The sequence below is a fragment of the Glandiceps talaboti genome, chromosome 1 (assembly GCF_964340395.1).
Source record: "Glandiceps talaboti chromosome 1, keGlaTala1.1, whole genome shotgun sequence".
Lineage (NCBI taxonomy): Eukaryota > Metazoa > Hemichordata > Enteropneusta > Spengelidae > Glandiceps > Glandiceps talaboti.
In genome coordinates, this window is record NC_135549.1 from 26,528,535 (window position 1) to 26,555,601 (window position 27,067).

General features: G+C 37.8%; 1 protein-coding gene across 1 annotated transcript in view; it reads left to right on the forward strand.

Annotated features, from left to right (window-relative positions):
- The window catches only part of LOC144432559 (aggrecan core protein-like), a 93,223-nt gene that overhangs the window by 23,704 nt on the left and 42,452 nt on the right, over positions 1-27,067 (forward strand). Inside the window, exons 4-9 of the mRNA XM_078120803.1 lie at positions 3,926-3,952; positions 4,504-4,779; positions 5,686-5,712; positions 9,033-9,059; positions 14,246-14,521; positions 16,126-16,152. Of these exons, the coding sequence (XP_077976929.1) occupies positions 3,926-3,952; positions 4,504-4,779; positions 5,686-5,712; positions 9,033-9,059; positions 14,246-14,521; positions 16,126-16,152 (660 nt within the window). The remainder of the gene's footprint in view (positions 1-3,925; positions 3,953-4,503; positions 4,780-5,685; positions 5,713-9,032; positions 9,060-14,245; positions 14,522-16,125; positions 16,153-27,067) is intronic.

The following is a 27,067-nucleotide window of genomic DNA, read 5'->3' on the forward strand; positions in this document are numbered from 1 at the left end:
AAACCATCTTGAATACCCTCATGAACAGAATCATTATGTAAATTACACTCACTCCCAGAAGGGTTTGTCTCAGTATCAACGTTACTTAATGTGCATGCATTGGTTGCTTGTGAGGAGAAACCATTCCTCCCTAAATTATGTATACATTTCAACGGTAATGTTTGAGTACCCTCATGAAAAAAATTGACCACGGAAGAACTGTTCTGACTTATAATAGTTCAATCGAGTATTATTATAATGTGATGGAAAGTTCCTATTTCGAACCTGACTTCTCTTTCCAAAGTTTCTGGATGTCTCCGCTCTGAACTTAGGGTCATTGTGAGGACATTTATCTCTGGAATGTTCTACCGTCGTCTTCCGGTACTTGTAACGGGCACTGCAGATATGCTTGTACTTGCAGTTTATATTGTCGTTGCATCCACTTTCCTGGTTGTACGCCCAGCAAAACTGTGTTGAGTCACTAACACTGGTCGATTTGAACTTCGTTGGCTTGGCCTGCTTGATCTCGGCTGCACGTGGGTACAAATACAGTTCTTTGAGGTCATGACCATCACTATCCCAGCATCGGCGACCACATTCGATATCTTGCAGAAATGCACCATGAAACTTTAAAACAGCATCCCATGGGTAGACTGATGCAAATGTCATGAGCTTGTCCAGGTGTTGTAAACGCATTGTCTTTTCAGTATCAGATAATATGTAAAACCTTCCACGAATTCGTTCATTGTCATTGAGTAATAAGTTATTTCCTTGCCGGCTCCGAATGGACGTGGTTGGGCTGTCATGTGAGGCCAGGAAACCTTGATGGTGGCGTCGTCTTTCCTAGTAAGGAAACGCTGAGACTTACCCAATTTAACACTGGAACTGCAGTCCTGGGTTTGGTTGAGGAAATCCGGAACATAGGTGTGCTGGGCATCTCGTAGGTCACGTTTTAGCTGAACGTCTGCGTCTGCCATTTGCTTCAGCTGATCGATGTTTACATTCGGAACTGGCCCGTTCGCGCCCGAATGTTGCAAAGTTGTAGCAGAAATCCCCTGTGAGCCATTACGGGTAGAAGATGTAGACGGGTTCCCGCCTTGATAAATTTCTGTCCGTAAGTTGTTAACCTCATCTCTCAATGACCTAAACTGACACAGGATTTCAGATGCAATGCTTGTAGATAATAGGGAATCGTTTTGAATGTCCGTCGATGGGGAAGTTTTTCTGGTTCTCGGTCTCCCACGAGGTTTCGTACTGTTTGTCTTCGCTGCTACATGTACAATTAGCATAGTAAAGGCTGAAGAAAACACACGATCCTGGTGAAAGGCAAAAAGCCGCTCAGTCCTTAAAGTGTTGCTAGAGATGAGATATGTGTATAGGCGTGGTCCGATACAACAGGAATGGATGATTTACGTGATTATTTCAGAGACTTTGGACCAAGCTGCGGTCAAGGTGACTGGCTAACTTGACTGGCAACCAAAGCGATGAACTAGGTCAAAGTTCAATAACTAACTAATTAAACCCTTTGAGGGCGCTCCATTCTCACTTCCTCAAATGGTCACAATTATATGAAAGATTACTTTACAAAGGATGTGGATTTCACATGCATAAGGAGATGTCTCATAATGAGCTCTAGGGAGGTACTTAGCCAGCATCCTTTTCCACCTTGTTTTGAGAGAAAGACAATTATCACCTTGATTGTTACTGATTGGAAGGAGACACATCCAAAAATGAAAATGAAAATGAAAATGAGACAATGTAGAGGCCGAGGCCATTTAGAGGCATAAAATATCAAACCATAGACATAATTTAAACTCTTACAATGCTTGAATATGCTAAATTTAGACAATTGTGCTATGCAGTACATCTGGAAGTGTATTTTGTTGTGGAATAGCTGAAAATATATTTTTGCTGATATGCACTTGGTAAATAACTTCTCCTGGAGTTTTATTTGGTTCCAAAAAAATCACGAATAAACAAAAAAAAAGCATTTCAAGACTTTATTTTAGACTGCTAGACTTTTGATGGCTCAGCCAACCTCCCATGGTCGTAAAGTTCTGCGCAATTATTGTTAGTGCACGTTGGATATGCAACAGCTTACCAAGTAAACCACTGTATAAGATATTATATAATTTGGCATAGAGTCAAATGAATATTGTTACATGTATTATTAAGAAAATATAAAGAAATCTCCTCCAATTTGAAACAAACTGTGCATTTTACTGACATGCGAAGCCCGCATGAAGATACATTGCCCATCACCAAAAAATAGATATTGAAATGCCAGAAATATGGGTAGGTTGGGCTCTTTGAACAGCTTTTTAAAAATAATTCTTGCCTAATGTCGTATCTTTTGAAAGTAATTGCCGAAAAGATGTCACATTCAGAGTAAAGAGAACAAACCTTTAAATAAAACAAATTGGATGGTGCTTTCTCAAAGAAGTAACACAACAAATTTGCAAAATAGCCCTCTTCTTTACTCAACGATTTGCCCTACAGTTTGTGCAGGTACAACGGCAAGTAGAACTAAAATTTTGAACATATTTTTTTCTGTCATTCCCAAAACTTTTATGGCCCTACGTTATGTCGGAAGACAAGGTGACCTCAGTGGATTCTCCTTGTCATTACCATTATAATGCAAATTGAAGGTTCGGTTTTGATGTCGAAGGTACAGCTCTGTTTACAAGTTTAGGGCAATTCTTTCCATAGCAAATTGTTGCTTCAAAAGGAATTGTGGAATAACGCTAATGTCAGTGCAATGAGATAATAAAATCAAAATACATTTCTATCAAAGACAACGTCGAACACAGTTGAAAGTGGATCTTCAAAGAGAGTGGATCTTAAACTGCGTACATAGTTTAACAGTTTTTTCAGGGCCACCAAGTATTCCAAAAAGAGATATTCCGTTTTATCAGTAATTTTTTTATTATATATATATAGAACAAGATGTATTAGATCGATCGAGCGCATCTTCGGAGTCACCCCATAAAGGCGACCTCACCTTATCCTTTCCTACAAAATGGTATGCTTACCCTGTCTGTAAATTTCAAAATACACTGCTGGACACGACGTCGTTTATTTGGAGTTTCACTCTCTGACATTATTGCGACTTGCTGCCTTCAGATGAAGGAGACTTTCTAGACTACTGTTACTCGCGGAAGACGCACTAGCACTGTGCATGTACGCACTTCTTTTGCACTTACCCGTGCAACGAATGTTTTAACTTTTAACTGGACACATTTACTTAATAAGTTACTAAATTAATGACATCTTGTTAACACATTATGGTTTTCTCTTCTCTTGTTCCTATTCCATTTTTACCCATTACTTACTTTGCTCAATCTATCCGCTCTGTTTATTGGCTGAATGACGGCACGTGTGTAATGACCCCATTTGAATAAAATCACCTCAAATCTTATAGGTACTGTTACGTTAGTTACACTGACAAGTGTTCGTGTGTCATAACTTTTTCGATTAATCAATACTTGTTTCACATCTGACAATTGATAGCTTACCTTGTTTGATAAGATGCACGTTTTCATACAGGTAAAAAAACATGTAAAACCGTTTCCTATGTGTACGTAACTTTTAAACACTTACTTGACGATCTACCTATACAAACTTGCCTATCAAAGCACTTGGCCATACATACATACATTCATACAGACAGACAGCCAGACAGACATACATACATACATACATACATACGTACATACATACATACATACATACATACATACATACATGCATACATATATACAAACATACATATATACATACATAGACATGTAGACATAGACAGACATATCACACACACACACACACACACTCTCTCTCTCTCTCTCTCTCTCTCTCTCTCTCTCTCTCAGACACCCATATTTTGTGTCATTAATGAGATTAAGTGTTGTAAATATCATTAATGATAAGTTAATTTCATTTTCTTCAGACACTCCATCTACAAGTATTGTTGGAGGTATGTACAGCTACTTACTTTTTAAGAATTACGAATTTCACCGGAGTGGTGTTATTGAATGACTGCTGTGTGGGAGGCATTTGTTCCTAATAAATCTTACTTACGATTTGTAAATAAAACATGCATATATAAGACGTATTAGGCCAAGCGAGGGATAGGTTGCGATTTAGAAGAGGTGGAATTTCTGTTAAGTACAAACTGTGTGTGTGTGTGTTCAAAGATACACATGAATGTCACTTTAGCATGAACAATTCCCCGAAAACGCTGTTCCTTTTTAGCTTTATTTTCACGGATCTTTGACGGAACTGTTACAGCAACATACCGTACCGTATGTGTGTATGTGTGTGTAGTTAACTCGAAACTAATATGCCTCTGGATTTCAAACCAGGCTTTCGCTTAAGACTAAAATGTTCTGTCTATGAATAAATTCAAATGAACAGCTGGAATTTCTACTTTTCATTCAACAATTTCAGCATATATATATTTGTCTTCTTGGGAATAACATATGTATCAATATCCTATAATAAAAGACCTATTTCCCATCACCACAGGCGAAATCTTCCACTCCAATGGTGTAGGGCGTTATACTTTGAATTATGAACAAGCCAAGAAAGAGTGTACGAAATACAATGCAGTCATAGCTACATACAACCAACTTCATGAAGCCTGGGAGAATGGTTTAGAAGAATGTTCAGCTGGATGGCTTAGAGATGGAAGTGTTCGGTATCCAATGCATACGGTCCTCAGGTCTTGTGGTAGTTCGATAGGAGTTGTTGATTGGGGTTTTAAAGACAAGTCAGCCACCTACGATGTGTATTGCTTTAAATGTAAGTACTGCATCAATCCTCGTACTTACCTTCTTCAGATTAATAGGCAAAGTAATAGAGCTCCCAAATAATTTCAAAACATCAGAGTCTTAACAGTTTGTACATTTTACCTTCTGTAAAGGAGGGAAGGGAAATGAGTAAATGCATAGCGAAGAGGGCATGCACGTGAAACAGCAAGCTTTTGATTTAGGTGCTTGTGTTTGCGATTGATGGTATTGTTTTTCATTGTTACCTTCTTATTACGCGTCAATTCATTGGTTATTCATAACGGATAGTGTACTAAAAAAGTTGCTAAGTTAATGACATCTTGTTTACAGCTTTATAGGATTCACGTTTTCATAAAGATAGGACATTTGGTTAGCTACGATTACGTACTTGTTTACCACTTACCTAACCTTCTACCTACCTACCAGTACCATGCATGCATGTACGCATGCATACATACATACATACATACATACATACATACATACATACATACACACACACACACACACACACACACATACAGACAGACAGACAGACAGACAGACAGACAGACAGACAGACAGACATACATACATACATACATACATACATACATACATACATACATACAAACAAACAAACAAACAAACAAACAAACAAACAAACAGATAGACAGACGGATATAAAGATACACAATGATACAAAAACCTGTATACACACTCTCCCTCCCCCCCTCTCTCTCTCTCTCTCTCTCTCTCTCTCTCTCTCTCTCTCTCTCTCTCTCTCTCTCTCTCTCTCTCTCTCTCTCTCTCTCTCTCTCTCTCTCTCTCTCTCTCTCTCTCTCTCTCTCTCTCTCCTCACCGGCACACATGTTTGTGTCGTTAATGCGTCTCAGTGTTGTAAATGTCAATCATGACAAGATTATTTCCTTTCCTTCAGACATTCCATCTGCAAGTACTGCTGGAGGTATGTACTGCTATTTACGAAAATTGTCGGAGTGGTGTATTTCGATGTTTGTTCTGTGGGCGACATTTGTTCCTAATAAATCTTACTTACGATATGTAAATAATACGTTAATATTTAGAACGTAATAAACCAAGGGAGGGAATAGGTTGTTATTTAAAAGAGGTTGAATTTCTGTTAGGTTTTATTTGTACGTGATATGGGTGCCACAGTGGAAGTTGGTCAGTACATAACTATTTTGATGTCGGCACTTTGATATTAATTAGGATAATTTATTTAATAAATTAGACTTGTCACCATATGATACATAGCTTTCTGCCCGGTAGAGCTCACAGCTCTTCGACACATTTGAATAGGAAGTTGCATGTTTGATGATTGACCAGTCAATGCTATACTCTTGGCCTTTCCCCAATGTATTGTTTAACCCAATGTATTGTTTGCTGTTATCGTTCGTCTTGACATTAGCACTGTATATGATGTTATTGAATTCCCATTCATTCTCCTCCTGCTTCTGTTTCTGTTGACTCCGTAATACTAATATGTATCACACCAAGTTTGTGTGTAAGTACGTGTGTGGACATCACTAGTGAAAAGAGTATGTGTCCAGATACTTGTACTTTGTATTATAGATGCAGAGCAGTGTCAGCAATGTCATTTGGAAGATTATTCCAGTCATTTACGGTGCAGGGATAATTAATATGAGCATTTGTATGTATTTGTTTTTTGCTATGTTTTCCATGGAACGTGTGTGGATGAGATCGTCTGGTTGATTTTGTTGTGTGTTTGAAGTATTGCTCTGTTGGTAACTCACAATTTCCATTTAGTGCTTTATATATGCCAGTTGGTTAGGCTGGAACACTTTCGCCTGTTTTCTAAGGGTTCCCTTCCCATTGAAGATCCCTTAGCATTGCTTTAATTCTGTCTGTTTTGATGTAGCGTTGAATTACAAAGCGGGCAACCCGTCTGAGTCATTTCAATGTCATGTTTGTCAGTAGTTGTATGCGGGTCCCAGGTACAACATCCATATTCTAAGATAGGATGTACAAATGTAAGATGACTTTATTTTGATGTCTTTGGGTGCGGGTTGTAAGTTCCGGCGTAGAAATCCGAATGTTCTGTTGTCTATAGCTACTATGCGCTTAATATATGCCGTTTGATATATCAATTCCCGAATACAGATGATGTTTTACAGTTTCAAGTGCTTCCTCTTCACTTTGATAGACTATATGTGTATATGGTTTGTGTTTGAGGATGCTGTACATGACGTAACACATATGAATTGAACTTCAAGTTCCATTTGTTGTTCGGAGAGTTTATTTGTCTGTATGAAAGGCAGTCATCTGCGAAGACGCTAAGATTAGTATCTTTAGATGTATTTTCGGAGATGTCATTTAGATATAAAAGAAAGAGTAGAGGTCCTAATACGGTACCCTGTGGGACACCCGAATCAACTGAGATTGGTGTTTAAAGTTCACCATCAACAGCAACACGTTGTTGACGGTTGGTTAGAAATGATTCCATCCATGGCCACTTTATAGTTTTGCCACGAATTCCATAATAGTGCAATGGTTTCACTTGGACATCGTTAGTCACGCACCATGAACGCCTTTTTCTAAAACCATGTTGCCTGTTGTTTAGTATGTTCAATTTCTCTAGATGTGTATAGACATGGCTGTGGATTATAAGTTCAAGGATTTTACAAGATATTGAAGTCAGAGGTAGGGGTCTATAGTGCGGGATCTGTTCGGTCATTTTATCCTGAAAATGGGTGTTACAAGTGAGTTGAGCCAGTCGTAAGGAAGTAAGCCAGTTTCAAGTGAGCGAATGAAAATGAATTGTAACATTTGTCGAGAGGTATCAGCAGTTTGTTTTAAGATGCTAGCTGAAATATCCCCTTGACCACTTGCTTTATTAACGTTGATAAGTTTGAGAGTTTGAGGTACCATCTATATTAATTTTAATATCAGGCATAGATGGATACGGACTGGTTCCCATGTCGGGGATATTGGTTTTATCTTCGTTTGTAAAAACAGATTGATATTGTTAGTTGAGAACGTCGGCTTTTGATGCCACATCAGAGTGAAGTTTTCCATTTGATCTCAGCGTTGATATCCCAAAGGTTTCTTGACGTTTATACGGCCAGAGTGATTTACCATTTCCCATGTCTAGACTTGGGGTGATGATATCGAGAAGGTAACTTTCTAGTGCTAGGTGAAGCTGCATTTTAAAGTATGTTCGTGTTTTTTTAAACGATGACCAGTCACGAAGTGGAAGGGATTTTTTGCTTTATTATAAAGCCTTTGTTTGTGTCGGTTTAGATGCTTTAGAGAACGATTTAATCCCTCATGGTGAATTGCTTCGTTCGTTTGTCATTAGTGAGGGCGCATCAAAGTGAGCTATAGCTGCTGCATGGGGAACTTGGCACCCATCGTAAGAGCACACGTGAAAACGATCATCCAACCCTCAAAGAAAGCAACGAATATAGCCTGTAACTGCAGTAACAAGAACCTGTGCACCATAGGAGGAAAATGCATAGATTTAGTAACATCGTATACAGTGTTAATGTCAAGACGGACGATAGCAGCAAAAGATACATTCTTTTAACAGATACCACTTTCAAAACCCGTCATGTAAAACCACACAAAAATATCACTAATAAGAGATACCACAACTGTACTGAGCTATCAAATCATGTCTGGAACTAAAAGAGGAAATGCCAAGAGTATATCATTGACTGGTCACTCACCACACATGCAACTTCCTATTCAAATGTATCGAAGCGTTGTGACCACTGCCGGGCAGAAAGGCTATGGTGAAAAGTGTAATGTATTAAATAAACTCTCATAATTAATATCAAAGTGGCACCCATATCAGGTTAAATGGAATGGAACTTTGAAATGGGAAATTTATAGAACTATACCATTAGTTCTCTGATGATCGCAACAGCATGAAACATTGTGTAACGGCTCCTGTGTATCTTACTTGATACTGTACATGTGTTATCTGTGTTATTTATACCGATCTACAGAAGAAGCACTGTTTATATATGTGTGCATTTATATATATATGTACTCCTGTACATACATACATACACACACACATACACACACATACATACATACATACATACATACATACATACATACAGACAGACAGACAGACAGACAGACAGACATACATACATACATACATACATTAATGCATACATACATACATACATACATACATACATACATACATACATACATACATACATACATACATACAGAGTATGTAGTCAAGATTAACAGTATAAATGACAACTTCATTTTATTCCCCCCCAGAAATCCCAATTACAAGTATTGTTGGAGGTATGTACATCTACTTATTTTTGTTAAATTGCTAAATACTCATGGGTGGTTTTATTAAAGGTTTGTTCTTTGAGAACACAGAAGATAAGTACATAATTAGACAATCACATATACAATCAAATTCAAGTAACCAGCATGAAATGAATACACACCACTGTGATATTCAAGATAAACTCAATTGATAAGACTCCTGTATATAAACAATAACACTCTTTGGAAAGTCCAATTCAAACAATCAACACCAAGTGTAGTATCTTATAACATGAGGTCATAAAATACAATATCTAGTCTGACTGTTACTAAGCATGCTATTTTTATAGACAATGTTGCAATATACGGTAGCCCACAGGTGACATAGGAATACTACATTTGTGGAATAAAGAGTAAAATATTTAATACAAGGATAAAAATTTCCGTTCACAGGACAAAACATTTTGGGTTTTGTTCAAAATAGAAATATCAACCGAAAAAGATAAAATTTCTGAGACAAAACTTTCTTTTTACAGAGCAGAAAATGTATTTGCATAATAAGATTTTTAATTCTTGAGGCCAAAACTTTTTTTCTGAGAATAAACTTTTAATTCCTGAAAGGAAACTTGTATTTTTCAGTAAATTTTTATCCCAAGAACAGACTTTGGAAATTCCAAGTCAAAACTAAATTTGATGGTCGGAGTTTGTTTAATTTCAATATGTGCAACTCTCTGCCTCTGAGGGCACAATTTAGTTTAACTGGCAACTCTGCAAGGGTGGCACCTGCCAGATTCTTACTCAGGACACCCTGGAGAACAAATATCAACCATAAAACCTTCCCTCTAACACAGTGCAAGGATGGGTGGCCTAGCAACTGGACTAACAGGCATGGCAAGCAAAGTGTCTGTCTGTCTCTCTGTCTCTCTGTCTGTTTAGATGTATGTGTGTAAACAACTTAAAGTAAAAATCTGCTGCACAATTGCCATGAAATTTTGTGAGTGTATTACCTTGGGTGTCTAGTTGAGAAATTGGTCAAATTAAAATGAACTTACCACCGGTGTTTGATTTGGGTAAAAAAGCCTTTGTGAACTACAAGAAACTTGTAAGTTATGAGGAGGGTTGGAAGTGCGTGTATGTCTATAAAGAAAATATTGATTCTGTGATTAGACAAGACAAAAGAAAATAGAGATGTGGCCAAGGCCCGATAGATAGTGTAGATAAAACAGTGTTACGCTTAGTTTCCTGGAATGTACAGGGGGCTAAGAAATAAATTAGTTGTTAAGTCCTTTTATGATTATTTAATTTGTTTTGATTTAATCTGTGTCCAGGAAACCTGGCTTCATGTCGGTTCACTAGCAGAGGCAACCATTGCAGGATTCAGTTCATTCCACTCTTACAGGGAAAAAAAGTCACGTGTGGGCAGATGTGGGGGAGGGGTCACGGTGTTTATCAAACATTGGTGTTTGAAAGGTATAGTACGTTTGAAGTCAAATCTACCCGATGCAGTTTTCCTTAAGTTAAACCATACAGTATTTGGTCTTTCGAGAGATGTAATTTTGGGATGTATTTACATTCCCCCAGAAGGTTCAAATCATTATTTTGGTGAAAGTAATGGGGTAGAACTATTAGACCGTCAGATTTTAGACCTAAATTCTAAACATCCAGACTGCAACTGGTTGTTAATGGGTGATTTTAACGCAAGAACTGCGCAAGATTATGACTATATCATAAATGATTGCATTAGTAATGCCACTAACACCTGACAGCTATGAGGTTGATACATTCTACATAAATCGGAAATCAAAAGATTTAGTTACAAATAGATTTGGGAGAAGACTTCTTGAATTATGTCGTGACCACTCAATTCACTTTCTAAACGGTAGATGGGGAAATGACACCTTAGGTGACTTTACGTGTATAGCAAATAGGGAGACTAGTGTTGTCGACTATATCATTGCTTCAACTGCCCTTTTTGAATCTATACCGCAATTTGATATCGAGGAAAGACACGAGTCTGATCATTTTCCATTGTCATGCTCAGTAAATATAAATTGTAACCGAGAACCAACAGGGGAATCCTTTTCATATGCAAATTACTCTTACTTGGTCTGGGATAAGAATATTTCTAATGTTTTCAACGAAAACATCATCTCAGAATAGGGTGTGACTCGCATCAGTCAAGTGGTAGACTTGGAAAGGGGTGATATAAACGGGTTGGTTAGTAAAGTGTACGAAATTTTAAATTGGGCTGCAGCAGAGTACAAAAGGGAAACAAGCAGATCTAGTACACGCATAGATCACAGGAATATGCAACCGAAATGGTTCAACTACGATTGTAAGAGAGCAAAGAGTGATTAGTATAAAACCCTGCGTAAGTTTAGGAAATCAAATAATTTTGAAAGTCTAAGCAAGTATACATAAGGAACTCAAGTCGGTTTTCAAGGGTCTATGTAGAGAAAGCAAATGTAACTTTCACAAGAGTCTTCTGAACTCTCTTTGTAAGCCTGGCTCGCAAAACGATATATGGTCATTAGTGAGATATTTTAAGAGAGGTAGTCGGCGTAGTGCTATAATATCCTCAGATGAATGGATTAACCACTTTCAAGCTCTGCATATTCCTGTTTTACACAAAACCAGGTTTGAAATTACTGTGGAAGACATTTTGAATAATTTCGATTCAACAGCTGTACCTGAAGATAGAGATATCGATGAAATTTTGAATGGCCCAATCACAGATGTAGAAATAATGTCGACACTTAGTAAAGTAACTTAAACCTGGTAAATCCCCAGGACCAGACGGTATTTGCAATGAGTTTTACATGTCCTCCAAAGCCAGTATTATTCATCTTCTAAACTTTGTTTTTAATGCTATTTTTGATATTGGGGAGTTCCCAAAGGAATGGAGTAAGGGCATAATTGTCCCTCTACATAAGAAGGGAAATATTCAAGACACAAATAATTACAGACGTATTACTCTCCTTAGTTCACTTGGGAAAATCTTTACCTCTATCCTTAATCAAAGATTAGTTAATTGGGCAGATGCCGTTGGTTGTATTACTGATTGTCAAGCCGGGTTTAGAAGTGGCTTTAGTACAGTAGACAATATTTTTGCGTTACACGTCATAATTAAAAAATATCTGTGTTAAATCTAAAGGTCGCTTTTATTGTGTTTTTGTCGACTTTAGTAAAGCTTTTGACTCGGTAAATCACAACATGTTATTGTACAGGCTATGTATGGAAGGCATTACTGGTATAATGTTCAGAATTGTGAAAGCCATGTATAGTGAAGTTAAATCTTGCGTGAGAGATAAACAGGTACTGACAGATTATTTTCATTGTTCTGTTGGAGTGCGGCAAGGATGTATGCTGAGCCCGTTTCTGTTTACCCTATTTAAAAATGAACTCAACACTATGCTAGCAAACTCAAGTAACCGAGGAATCCAGATTACGCAAGAGTTTTATGATTTGTTTTCACTTCTTTATGCGAATGACGTAACCATCTTTGGTGACACTCCCATTGGATTGCAAAGTTTGCTTTCTGTTCTTGAATCTCTCTGTCAGAAATGGAACTTATCTGTAAATATGAGAAAATCTCAAATTATTGTATTTCGTAGAGGGGGCATTCTGAAAAAATCTGAAAAATGGTTCTTCAGAGGTGAAAAAATGAAAACTGTCAGTTATTACAAATATTTAGGTTTAATGTTATCAAGCAGAAACCAGTGGGGCAAAGCAGTAGAAACTCTAGCGGATCGTATTGTCAAAAATACAGGTAGTTTACCTTACAAAGAATATTTTAACCTTTTTGACTCTATGGTCTTGCCAGTTTTGACATACGGAGCAGAAATTTGGGGTTATTCTAAATTCCAGGTTGCAGAAAGAGTACAGCTAAAGTATTGTAAAATGTTTTTAGGTGTAAAGCCGTCAGCACCTGACGTCTGTGTACTGGGGGACTGTGGCAGATTTCCAATTGCTATTCATACAATCAAAAAAGTGTTGTCATATTGGTATAAACTCTTACAAATGCCACCAAATAGAGTAGCAAAGTAGTGTTATAATCTTGCTATTGAACTCGATAGAAATAACAAGGTATCGTGGGCAACACAGGTCATATGTCTTTTATTTTGGAGAGGTTTGGTATTGGCAAGGCCCTGGTGACTTTGATATCTTCCTATGCCAATTCTTGACCAGAGCAGTGGATATTTTTAAGCAGGAGTGGTGGGCAGAGGTGTGTTCTAAGGACAAACTGCGTTTATATAGAAATTTTAATTTTTTGTTCCAGTCAGAAGATTATATTTTGTTAAAAATGGAAACTAAATTCAGGCGAGCATTGGCTTGCCTTAGAAGGTCTGGTCTCGAACTGGCTGTGGAAAAGGGCCGTGCTTTGGGTACTGATCTCGAAGATCGCACTTGTAAAATATGTATGTCAACAAATATTGAAGATGAATACCATTTTACTCTAGTTTGTCCCCTGTACCAAATCTCAGACAAAAGTATTTACCAGAATGGTGTTATGTAAATCCTACTATTGAAAAGTTTTATTCACTTATGTCGTCAAATAAAGGTCCAGCAATTCTAAACCTAGCTGCGTATGTATATAGAGCAGAGGTTTTAAGAAAGGAATTCTGCTAATTTGTTTTCTGTACACTTCCGTGAGATTATGTTATCTAGTACTGTAATTTTATTGTGATATGGGCCGGAGGCCTTAAGAAGCAATAAACCATTATTGTATTGTATATAGTTAGACTTAATTCAAAAGAATAAGGATGTAAGTCGTTACTCAGAAATTCACCCTTCGAGCGATATTCAGACAACTAAATTGGGATTGTCAAGGTTGGAACATACACTTAATGTTTGTATGCATATATTGCGTAACAAGATGGTCGGACTAAACTATTCTTTACGGAGGTTTACTTCTATAGTTGGCGAGCGAGTACTTGCCTTCATGGCGACATTCCGAATTAGTCTCGAAATGTTACCATGGAGGCAAATACTCGCTCGCCAACTATAAAAGTAAAACCCCACAAGGAATAGTTTATACATATCTATATATATATATTTCAAATCAAGATTAAAACGTTCTATCTATGAATAAATTATAATTAACACCTACAACGGCATTTTTCATTGGTCAATTTCAGCAAACATGAATTTCGTTACTTGATAATAATATATCTCTGTAAATTTTGTAACAAAATACCCTTTTCTTTCCAACACAGGAGGAATCATCCACTCCAATGGGGGAACACGTTATAGTTTGAATTATGGACAAGCTAAGGAAGAGTGTACGAAATATAATGCAGTCATAGCTACACACGACCAACTATATGAAGCCTGGGAGAATGGTTTACAGAAATGTTTAGCTGGATGGCTTAGAGATGGAAGTGTTCAGTATCCGATGCGTGAGGCCCTCGGATCTTGTGGTGGTACGATAACAGTTGTTGATTGGGGATTTAAAAACAAGTTAGACCGCTACGATGTGTATTGTTATAGAGGTAGGTATTCAGCAGATAGTCAGTTACAGTTATAGAGCTGCCAAACGAGTTCCAAGGAGTTGATAATTGTTGACCTTCTGTAGAGGTGGGATAGAGACGGGAGTCCAATTTTGAAACGATGAAATCATACACTAAGACCAGAAATTATCCCCTAGAAACCCATAAGTCACAAACCAGTTTCTCTGAATCACCATGTGAGGGAACATATTTCCAAAATGGCGGCATCCATCGAAGGGAAGTCTTATGTTACTTCTCGTACAAAAAAACAGCATTCAGTAAAGATGAAATAAGAATTGTAGTACCACATACTGGAGCACACGTGGTCATTGCATGTCCACTTGAGTGCACTTGGTGATAAAATTTTCATATTTAATTGACCAATACCTCAAATGCAAGCGAAATATCACCAGGGGCATTCCGACTACTACTATGCATACACATACACTCCAGTACAGTACGTGTCAGGCCTACCTTTTTGAAAATTAATCTTTCTTCAAAATAAGCTTGAACATAGCAGTAATGTTTGTCGTGGACACTCCGTGTATTTTGAAATTGGATAGAACACATTTAAGACATCAGATCTAAAACTGACTGGCATTTTCAAAAAAAAATGAAAACTCACTAGCAAAGGACTTCCCTTTGATTGCGCACATGGTGAATCAGAGAAAACTGATTTGTGACATGAGTTTTTCGGAGATGACTCCTGATTTAGTATCTGATTTAAGTTGTTTCAATATTTGACTCACGTCTCTGTCCTACCCCTGTTCTATAAGGGAGAGGAGGGGAGGACGGAAGTAATGCCTAGCGTGGAGTGCACAGGGAGCGTCAAGCATTTAATGCAGTCATTGGCTGTGTTTGTGATGGTTAGCATTGTTTGTTTTTTTCCGTCTTATTCCATGTAAATTGGTTGGTTGGTTATTCATTATGGCCCTAATATACTACATGGAAGATTACATTGTGATTATCTAGTCTATTAAGCCCTTTTCCTTTTTTACATTACACTGGCTGAATCAACCCCAGCTAGTTATTGGCTAATTACCGGAAATATTAAGATACTGAATGATGTTTTATACAGAAACGGAAATTTGGTTGCATGCAACACCTACATATTCACTTACATACATACATACATACATACATACACTCATATACGTACGTACGTACGTACGTGCATATAATACATCCATAGATACATACATACATACATACATACATAAGCATGCATGCATGCATGCACGCATGCATACATACATACATACATACATACATACATACATACATACATACATACACAAAAACATACATATATACATACATACATACATACATACATACATACATACATACATACATATTCACGTATGTACGTGCAAACATACGTACATGTACGTACGTACGTACGTACATACATACATACATACATACATACATACATACATACATACATACATACATACATACATGCATGCTTACATACATACATACATACATACATACATAAATACGTACGTACGTACGTACGTACGTACGTACATACATACACAGTCATACACTATGTAGTAAAGATTAACAATATGAAATCAACTGACTTTTATTTCCGCCAGAAATTCCAACTACAAGTATTATTGGAGGTATGTACAGCTACTTATTGTTTACTAAACTGTTAAAAACAAATGGTTGATTCTATTGAATGTTTGTTCTGTGAGAAATATTTTTCTTAATGATAATAACACAAAAGATAAGTAAATAATAAGACATGCATATATCAAATGTAATAAAGCAAACTAGGAGTGGGGTGCTACTTCTGTGACATGAACTGCTTGTGCTTATGCGTGCGTCTGTGACTGACGACTGACTGAGTAACTGTTGTATGTATGTATGTATGTATGTATGTATGTATGTATGTATGTATGTATGTATGTGTTTGCATTTATATATTTATGTATGTATGTATGTATGTATGTATGTATGTATGTATGTATGTATGTATGTGTGTGTGTATGTATGTATGTATGTATGTATGTATGTGTGTATGTATGTATGTATGTATGTATGTATGTATGTATGTATGTACGTACGTACGTACGTATGTGTGTATGGACAAGTCAATTTCATATACATCAACATCTCCTGACGAGTGATTTACTCACGAAACAGGCTTGTAGAGACGAAAAACCCGACTTGATTTTCTTCTACCCTCAACATATACTCCGCTCTGCGTGCAGACGTATCGAGCACTGTACTACGGACAAATCTTACCACTGACTTCCTATATATATATATATATATATATATATATAACTTGTCATTTACAGCTGCAAAGCTGTCCATATTTAATATCGTATGAACAACTTATTTTTGAGGTTTTCATTTTTTAAATAATATGTTTCAATATTTGCTTCTTTGCATGAAGGAACGGTGCAACCTTTATCTTCGGATGTCTTTGCTATGCTTTTATTTTCCTTTTGCTCGAATTTTGTAGCTCCTCGTAGGGATGGTGTCACATTTAGCTCCGTCCGTTCGTGCATCTGTATGTGCGTCCATTTCTCAGAGATGCAATATTACTTTTCAGTCATACCTGGCACAAAGGTGACATATTAAGTGGTATATATACACATGACTTTGTTTTGCGATGTGTGTAAATATAATGAAAGGGCGAACACATCTGTATGTAAAAATCAAAATTTGCTCTATAACTCCAGAACTATACATATGAACTCATTCAAGTGTGTATCAGGTACTAGCTTCCTTTTAAGGTATTGACCTTGGCCTTGAGGGTCGATGATCGAAATCAAGCTAAGTCCTACCTATCACAAACGTATTCTAGCATTTATGTTTAAATTTCTTTTAAATCATGTTTATGTGACCGGGGTCACTGAGTAACTGCGGCAAAGAGACGTGTTTCACTCAATCTATAACAAGACGTTATTCGCACTCACGTGTAGACAATAGAAGACTAGAAAAACCTACAATGAATATACAAAAAAAGAAAAGCATACGAAAGTGTACACAACTCAAAGCAGATACATAAGGCGAACAATAATTCATTATATAGGACTAATAAAAGTAACACAAGTATAATGAATTATAAATAGTACATAAACTCTTACCCCGCACGTTGGCTAGACCGAGAGGGACATTGAGTGACAATACCTACGGCAAGGCGCCCGTTCTGGAAGTGTCGAAAACATAGGTCTCTATAGGGATGACGGACTCGCCGCCTTCAAGAACATCACCGGAAGTAAATCAGAAAGTATCAGAAAAGACATAACTAAAACCTTCAAATCCATGGGGTTAAAAATAACCATACTCACCAATCTGAAAACCGTCAACTTTCTAGACATAACGCTCAACCTCAACAACGGTAAATATTACCCTTACAGAAAACCCAACGACAACCCCATGTACATACACACGCAGTCTAACCACCCACCAAGCATCATCAAGAACATATCGTCAGCCATCGGCCGTAGAATTTCAGACGTATCATCCGACGAACACATCTTCAACCAGGCAGCCCCACTGTACCAAAATGCACTAAAAACCAGCGGCCACAAAGAGAACATCACGTACACCAGCACCCCGACGCAGAAAAACAAGAAAAACAGAAATAGAAACACCATCTGGTTTAACCCACCATACAGCAAAAACGTAGCCACCAATGTAGGCAAACGATTCCTCAACCTAATCGCAAAACATTTCCCAGCAGACTCTAAGTTACACAAAATATTCAACAGAAACAATGTCAAAGTCAGTTATAGCTGCATGCCAAACATGGCTACCATAATCAAAGCGCATAACACTAGTAGAAAAAATAGTACAGTTTACGACACTTTCCGTACTATAGTTCAGATTGAGTTCAATTCTGTACTTTTATGCTGATGAGGTGGACGTTTCTGTACTTTCCCATTAGCGCCTGTCTAATCGGATTATACTCGATCTGAAAAATAGTTCAGATTGCGAGTCGGAAGTGATTTGAATACATTTGCATTTAGTTCAGAATATATTCATGAGTTCACCCCCATAACCGGGCAGTAAACAAATGAATATTCAAATCTACCGTGCTTGCAATCAATACGTACATAAACGCTATACGTGTAGCTAGTGTATTCGATACATATGTATGTATATAAGCAGGCTTATGATATGAACTACATGGTTAGGACGTACGTAGATTGTAATATCACAGGGCTCATTTTGAAATAAATGTTCGTAGTACGCCTTTTCATTATGCACTACATACCGCCACCACTAAACGTGTTTCACATTTCTACGCGTTTGATGCATAGTAATACAGATTTAGATGACATGACAATCGTTTCCAATAATAGTTTAAAATTGGGCCACAAATATTGCTAGTGTATGGAGCTTCTTAACAAACCTGACCGGCCAATAGCGTCAACAAACTCACAGTAGAGACGTGCTGACAGATTTGAGTCTGTGGACATTATTTCTAGCTAAGTAAAATTGAGTGACTATTGGGAATATTATATGGCATCCATGTCGTCCATGTCGTCTATAGTTTCTGACTGACCGTGTTATGTACAACGTAACGCTGAACGAAATACGGTCCATCAGGAATTAACTAGACTAACCTCTATGGGAATAGTATTCTTGTCCATGTGTCGTTTATAGAACAATTAAGTGTTAGGGTGTGATCTTCACAGTAATAAACAAGCCTTTAGAAGAACAACAGGTATTCACGCCTCAAATATCTTGGGCATCATCCAAATTACGATCATGAGCACCAAAGTAAAGGAAATACTTAATGACGTTCGGCATGCAGAACCCCCCCCCCCCCCGGGCCCGTACCTATGGGTACATGCCCGGCATCCATGTAACTGTTATATCACTCTACGTGACGATTCTGAGGGCCCTCATCTCTTATTCTCTTGTTTTATTTCAATCATACTCATAACTCCTGTTTTTATAGTATAACTGTACAATTGGCTTCGATCAGTGCATTCCAGATTTTCATGAGTCATGAGTGCACATTGCACAGATATCTGCAGAATACTTAAAAGGATTATGGGTAATGTATGCATATGCGGGAAAAACAAACTGCTGTAAGGAGCATAGTCTCGCTGCCAGACTCGAGACTATCGTCCCTAATCTGTTTACCGAGCGGCGCAGCCGCGAGAAGAGCGGGACCAGTCCCCCTCTATTCTCGCGGCTGCGCCGCTCGGTAAACAGATTAGGGACGATAGTCTCGAGTCTGGCAGCGAGACTATAAGGAGCACTGACTTTGCCCTCATATCTTCATCCCATTTTGCACTGAAGAAGTTTCACATGGCTCTCATATTTCATATATACTCTTTCTAAATATATGGTGATGCAACATGAGTAAAAATAACTGGGGTTAACTAAGTTTGGTAGTCAATATAGCAGGTTTACCATCAAACTGACGCAAAATTTGTTTCAAATTTGTCTAGTAAAAACCGTTGGCCCAGTTGTCGATTAGGCTTACAAGTTACACAAAGCATGATAAGACACTGTGAATGGTGCAAATAAACAACGTGCGAAATGCCAAATACCAAATGCAAACAATACAAGCGAACAAAAGGGCCTGTATGCACTCTAATAGCCCGATATTTTGCCTAAAATCAGGCTCACATGTGCGAACGGTGTGTTTTTGACGTACCTAGTAGGCAGTGATGTAGATAATAGCCGGTTACCGGTCACAACGCCCAGCTATAACTTATAAGTATAACAGTTGTGGGACCGGCTTAGGAAAGTACTCAAACCTGACGATCATTGAACAAATTCTAAGGTTGGAAAATTAAATATGAGTTGCCCGGGAGTTCTAATAGCAAGTAAAATACCCAAAGTGTAAACAAAAAGATAAATTAATTCATAATTATTTGGAAAACATTAGACGATTACGCAGTAAAACAAGACTGGCCACGCTATCGCTAGCGAAAGCCTTCGAACTAGTTTCATAACGACCGGACGTTGAAGGAAGCGCGAAGCGAAGTGTGAGGTCAATGTGACGTCTCATGATGATGTATGATGCATCAACATGACGTTTACGTAGAGTTGCACTAAATATTTTCTAAACTTCAGTGGAAAGAATTTTTGTCGATCAGACACTGACTATATTTAAATTCTTAAAACATCTGAGAAAACTGAAGAGGGGAAGCAAAATGTGACACTGACAGACAAGCCAGACGTACGGCACATGTACAGAAGGCGAGGCACACCCTCTGATGCAAACTGGACAATTATCGTGCGTGTCACGTATAAGGCATCAGATGTAATACATGTAGCTAACCAAATATTCTTGTACTGCAGTCTTTCTTGTAACAGGTATTGGAAATTGTCAGAAACCTGATGATTTTATGACTGAATAAGTTTCGATACGGAGACGAGAGAGAGGGGGAGACGGGAGAGAGAGAGAGAGAGAGAGAGAGAGAGAGAGAGAGAGAGAGAGAGAGAGAGAGAGAGAGAGAGAGAGAGAGAGAGAGAGAGAGAGAGAGAGAGAGAGCGGAGACCAAACTAGAGTCGGTACTCACCCCACCACGACATATGCATTTTTGTGATTTTGAAACGATAAAGAATGTTAATATGGATATTGGGACGATTGGAAATCGGACGATGTGAATCGTAATCGAATATCTCAGACCATCCACAATATATGTCGTGTTGACTTAGGCGATCCCAGAAACCATTCTTAGTTTACCCCTTTCACATATATTATCAACCATGCTAATGTTTTGAAACAAATCTCGATTAACAGGTAATTTAGCGCTTGAAAGATGGCGACGTCCATACCCCCCCCCCCGGCTGCACATATTTTAATATGCAATTATACATTACCCCCTCCCCATACACGTCAGAGAAGTACAGTATGGTACACTATATGACACACTGTAAGCTAACAGTGGAAATCAACTTCAGTGTCCATACATATCAGACATAGAGATTTCTTTACAAATGGATGTGGGCTCATTGGGCTGTAACCTGTACTTGGAAAAACTTAACCAGCAGAGTTTTCTTTTTGAATCCTATGTCTTGACAGAAACGGCACCCCCCTTCGATAACTAGTGGGGAGGGTGTGTCCCCCTCCCACAGTAGGCAATTGTTTGAAAAATAAGGACATGTAGGAGGCCATTTAGCGGCATAATATTTCAAACCATACACATTATTGGAAGCCATAAAGTACTTGAAAATTGTCTTCAATACCCAAATTGTACTCTCATTAAATTATTTTACAACTGTATTACCTACGCTTTAACTAATACATAGATATTTTGGCAGACACACACATTCGTTTGGCCATTGGCTGCCTAATAATTAAATGTGTGGTAGGTAAATGAAGTGAACAATTTTGCAAAGTACAAGGTAAACGATTGCTCCTGTGGTTTGAATGTTCAACAAAGTCTCCACACAGAGAGATAGAGCAAGAGAGAAGGAGACATACGGCGACGAGAGAGAGAGAGAGAGAGAGAGAGAGAGAGAGAGAGAGAGAGAGAGAGAGAGAGAGAGAGAGAGAGAGAGAGAGAGAGAGAGAGAGAGAGAGGCATACACTTATACACATGTAAATTTACTTGGTAAACAACTGCTCCTGAGGTTTAATTTTGGTTCAAATCATGAGCAGAATATTCGGGGGCCCTTTCAGACCATCACAATTGTCATGCCCCCCTCCCTTTGAACCTCAATTTTGTTCATGCCCCCCCCGTAAATTCTGACTCCAGCATAATTTCAAGTTTATTCCGAGCTCGGTATTACAGGCATTCGACTAGAGTCTTTATACCTCAAAGATATACAACAGTCCATTTCTGTACAAGGCATATCAGAAACCAAACATTTGCAGTGTGGAGTGTCACAAAACCCTGTGCTTGGTCCACTCTTACACGCGTATGCTGTCTATACACATCACCACTTGGAAAGCTAATCCGACATCAAAATCTCAATATGCAACAACATGCAGACGACAACCAGATTTACCAATATATTTCCCCAATCACATACGTCAACTACAGTAACTAAGATGGAAACTGTTGCACATGATATTAAACGACCCAAAATAAGCTAGTTTAATGATGGCAAAACCGAGGTCCTCCTTATCACGTCTCAGTTCAACAGGCTTCCTCGTCTCATGAACCACATCAACATGGGATCGTCTTCTGTGCAGTTAGTGGATTCAGCATGTACCATTTGTGTAACAATTGATGACCGTTATAACCTCAAGAAGCACATCTCGTTGACATGTAGATCAGTTCTTTTTCACCCCCGAACAATAGGTCGCATCATTGACAGTGGAGGGGGCCCCTCCACTGTCTATGGAAACTGTTGCACATGATATTAAACGACCCAAAATAAGCTAGTTTAATGATGGCAAAACCGAGGTCCTCCTTATCACGTCTCAGTTCAACAGGCTTCCTCGTCTCATGAACCACATCAACATGGGATCGTCTTCTGTGCAGTTAGTGGATTCAGCATGTACCATTTGTGTAACAATTGATGACCGTTATAACCTCAAGAAGCACATCTCGTTGACATGTAGATCAGTTCTTTTTCACCCCCGAACAATAGGTCGCATCATTGACAGTGGAGGGGGCCCCTCCACTGTCTATGGTCGCATACGCCAGTATCTTACAAACGGAGTTTGTCAGAACCTTGGTCATGCACTTATATCATCGATACCCGACTACTGAATGGCCCTTCTGTATGGGCTGCCAGCTAAAAACATTGTCCCTCTTGAACATGCCCAAAATACAGCAGCTAGGATTGTGTCAGGTACAAAGAAAACAGATGACGTCACATCGGTTCTTTCAATAACACAGTTTAGTTAGAAATCACACTGGCGTCAAGTGCAGTTACATAATATACCAGTAGGTAGGGCCTACATGTGCATGTAGTCTCAGGTCACTACATTGTGGTCTGAGATGTAGTTTACACCACTATGACCTAAGAACTTGAACCAGGGCTGAGGAGAAGTGGTCTGAGGTTAAAGTTTTGCAGCTCTCGTTCAGCAATCTCAAAACATTTCAGCCTACTTCCCGTAATGTACACTTGTCAAGCATTTTTGTAGCTCCCATACTCAAAGACTACATATATGTTTATATACGACTCAAAATATAACACTGAAATTTACTTTGAACACGTTCAGTTTCAGTAGACCTATTAAAACCCAAAATCTCCACTGTATAATTTAATATCGGTAATAGTTTACAGTCAAAAACTTTTAAATTTAGTTTTGACTAGGAGGTCCCCAAGTTTTGCAAGTTGACTCATGACCGCAATCATTGCTTTACTCGCTTGAGCTGCAAGCGCTAAATACCATAGACCACTGCTTGACATAATCACGCCTAGATATTCATAAAAAGCGAACAACGTCGAGTTTATGACCACCAATAACCACTTTTCAATTTTCTTAAGAATTTCATCTCTTAGTAAATACAATAATTTTAGTTTTGACATACATGTAATTTACTTTCAAAAGACAATGTTAGAAACCCCTACCCCATTGATTCCTGTGGGAACATGCCTTTCGTGAAGAAAAAATGGTTACATAACATGTCTACAAGAATTGTTGGAGAATGTCTATGTAGAATGCCACACTGATCCCATATCCACACCTTGAGTTTTATTTTTATTGTTCTTCAATGATCTCCTTCAAAGTAATAGTCTGGATGCCAATATGGTTTCTAACTAAACCACGTCTAGCCAAAAGCCCCTCAAATAGCACAAAAAGTTGTTCACCCAATCAGTGAAACCTAAATGTTTTGGTGATGTAAACAGTATATAAGTAGCATCATGGGCTGACAAATATACCACATTTGAACATTACTGTCCCAATAAACACTAACTTTATGAGGGACTGTGTTATTGGTTAGAGTTTTGTGATTTATTAACAAAGACATGATGTTAATGACTGTGTGGGTGGCTGTAAATGAATTTTAAATTGCATCTCATGCATTTCAAGACTTCTAGAGTAACGACTCTGACTATACTTTGAGTGGAGGTATAAATGGTAATGATACAGTATAGGAACTAGACTATCAAAGTAATTACCTTGTCCAAAAGACTACAGTCGGATATTAATCTCACCATTAATGCCTGAATTTATGTCTATCAAGGTGGATCTGATAAGATCATGGAAATCGAGAAACTTTCATCACTTTGGACTTGAGCATTGAATACATTTGTGAAGTACTCAGACCATGATTCATGTTTTTTTTTTAGAGATTAATTCCACTAGATCGTCCACTAAATCGTCCACGAAAACAAATACATTCTATCATTCCACCATGTCACTCAACAACGCGCATCGAATTCTATCACTTGAATTTCCGTTATTTAGTCGTCTGAAGATCGTAACGGCCTCCGTACCATAACTTGTGTACTTTGTGTAAATACAGCTCTACTTCTCAGTATTGAGCACTTTTCCTTCAGTTTATGACTTACCTCTTATATATATATATATACTGATCTGATATATATATATATATATATATATATATATATATATATATATATATATATATATATATATATATATATATATATATATATATATATATATTACCATTGCTCGGTTGACGGCAACGCGGTCAAAGATATCGGGTTCTTTGCACAATACACGTGTATATAGAAATGATGTCCCTTAAATTTCCCCTCTTTTCATTCTTGCTCTTTTCAACTACAATATAGATTTTGATAATTTCCATAGGTCTCACGAGATATACTCTTCAAGGAAAAACAAGTTCGTGTCGGAGTTTGACACGAGAATAGTCTGTGCTTGGAGTAATTATACTGTCAGTATAATTTCTCAAAGGTATGTGTTATCGTGGAAGTTTAAACATTATTTATACTTTAATGGTGTTATAGATTTTGACCCAAGCTATGCATGCCACGGTCACAAGCTATATTGCGTCAGATCGATTTGCCAAACAAGTTTGCCAGAATTAACGCATCCCATCAAACCATGGACCCTCCACAAAGGTGGAGTGTCTATGGTCAAACAAATGACAGGTCGCAGAAACTATGGTCATGGAAGTATGAACGTCGTTTATACTTGTACGCCGTGACATACAATGAGCGCAGTGCCATGATTGACCGGATTATTCAGTGTCGACAATCCCAGTTAATATAATCCCAAAGGCAAACTTGTTTTATTTACCACCTTGCCAAGCAACACAGGGTGGTGGCGAGGCGAAGTTGTAATGTACTGTCGCTTTGATATTCACGATTTTGGAAAGGAAATAGATAACATCGGGTTAGATCTTGAGAGTAAATAAGAAGAAAAGAAGAGTTAATTTGAAATCAGTGATAAACGAGTTGTCTATTTTTAAGAAACTAAATATAAGGAAAGCTATGGGTCCTGATAACATATGTGGTAGGTTACTGAATGTCTATGCATCGCAGTTAGCTAGTGTTTCCAGTAGATTGTTCAATTGGTCGTACAATGATCATACGATATCAACCATTTGGAAAACATCTACCATCTGTCCGGTCCCTAAAAACTTCCAAGGCATCGTCCTGTAGCACTGACTTCCATTGTGATGAAATGCTTCGAGCGTATTTTACTTTGTCAAAACCCACAAAAACATTCACACCTTGACCCATACCAATTTACATATTAAAGTAATAGAGGTACTGATAATGCAACTCTCACATTACTTCACGATGCGTATACACATCTTGAAAAACCAAGTTCATTTGTAAGACTATTGGTTATTGATTTTTCATCAGTCGTTAACAGAAGTCAACCAAACATGATGGCTCATAAACTTAGTTATTTAAACGTTAACCCCAAACTCATCCTCTGGATAATGGATTTTCTTGTCAACCTTTCCCAGTTTGTTCGCTACCAAAAATTAAGTTCAGCCTTCCATTCAACATTTAGGGGTGCCTCACAGAGCACGATACTCTCACACAAACTATTTACACTTTACACAAATGACTGCTCATCAGGTACCGATACAAATCCACTTATCAAATATTCTGATAACTCTGCATTAGTTGACCTGTCAAATTCTGACCGTACTTATTTCGATGAAGTTGATAGGTTTGTTACTTGGTGTAAAGAAAACTACTTGGACGAAAGGTCGACTTTAGGAAGAACCCTAAAGTAGTGCCCGACCTTTTTATTGACAATGTTAAAGTTGAACAGGTGACTAAATATATATATATATATATATATATATATATATATATATATATATATATATATATATATATATATATATATATAGGAACAGTCTTGGATAATAAATCAAATGTTAAGGCCAACACAGATTTCATTAACAAGAAATGTCAATCTAGAGTTTACTGTCTACAACAATTGAGGGGCCTAAAATTTTGTAAATGCCAAGGTATTACAGACATTCTATCGGAGTTTTGAGTCGGTTTAACATTTTCTTTTTTGTGCTGGTTTGGTAGTCTAGGGACTAGCTACAAGAGTGTCTTGAACAAAATTGTAAATGTGTTTAGTAAAGTATTGAGTGAAAAGTAGACTAATTTGAATGAAATGTTTACATCTCGTGTACAAAACAAAGCTGGGAAAATGGTAAATGACAAAGGCCACATTATGTCCCAACA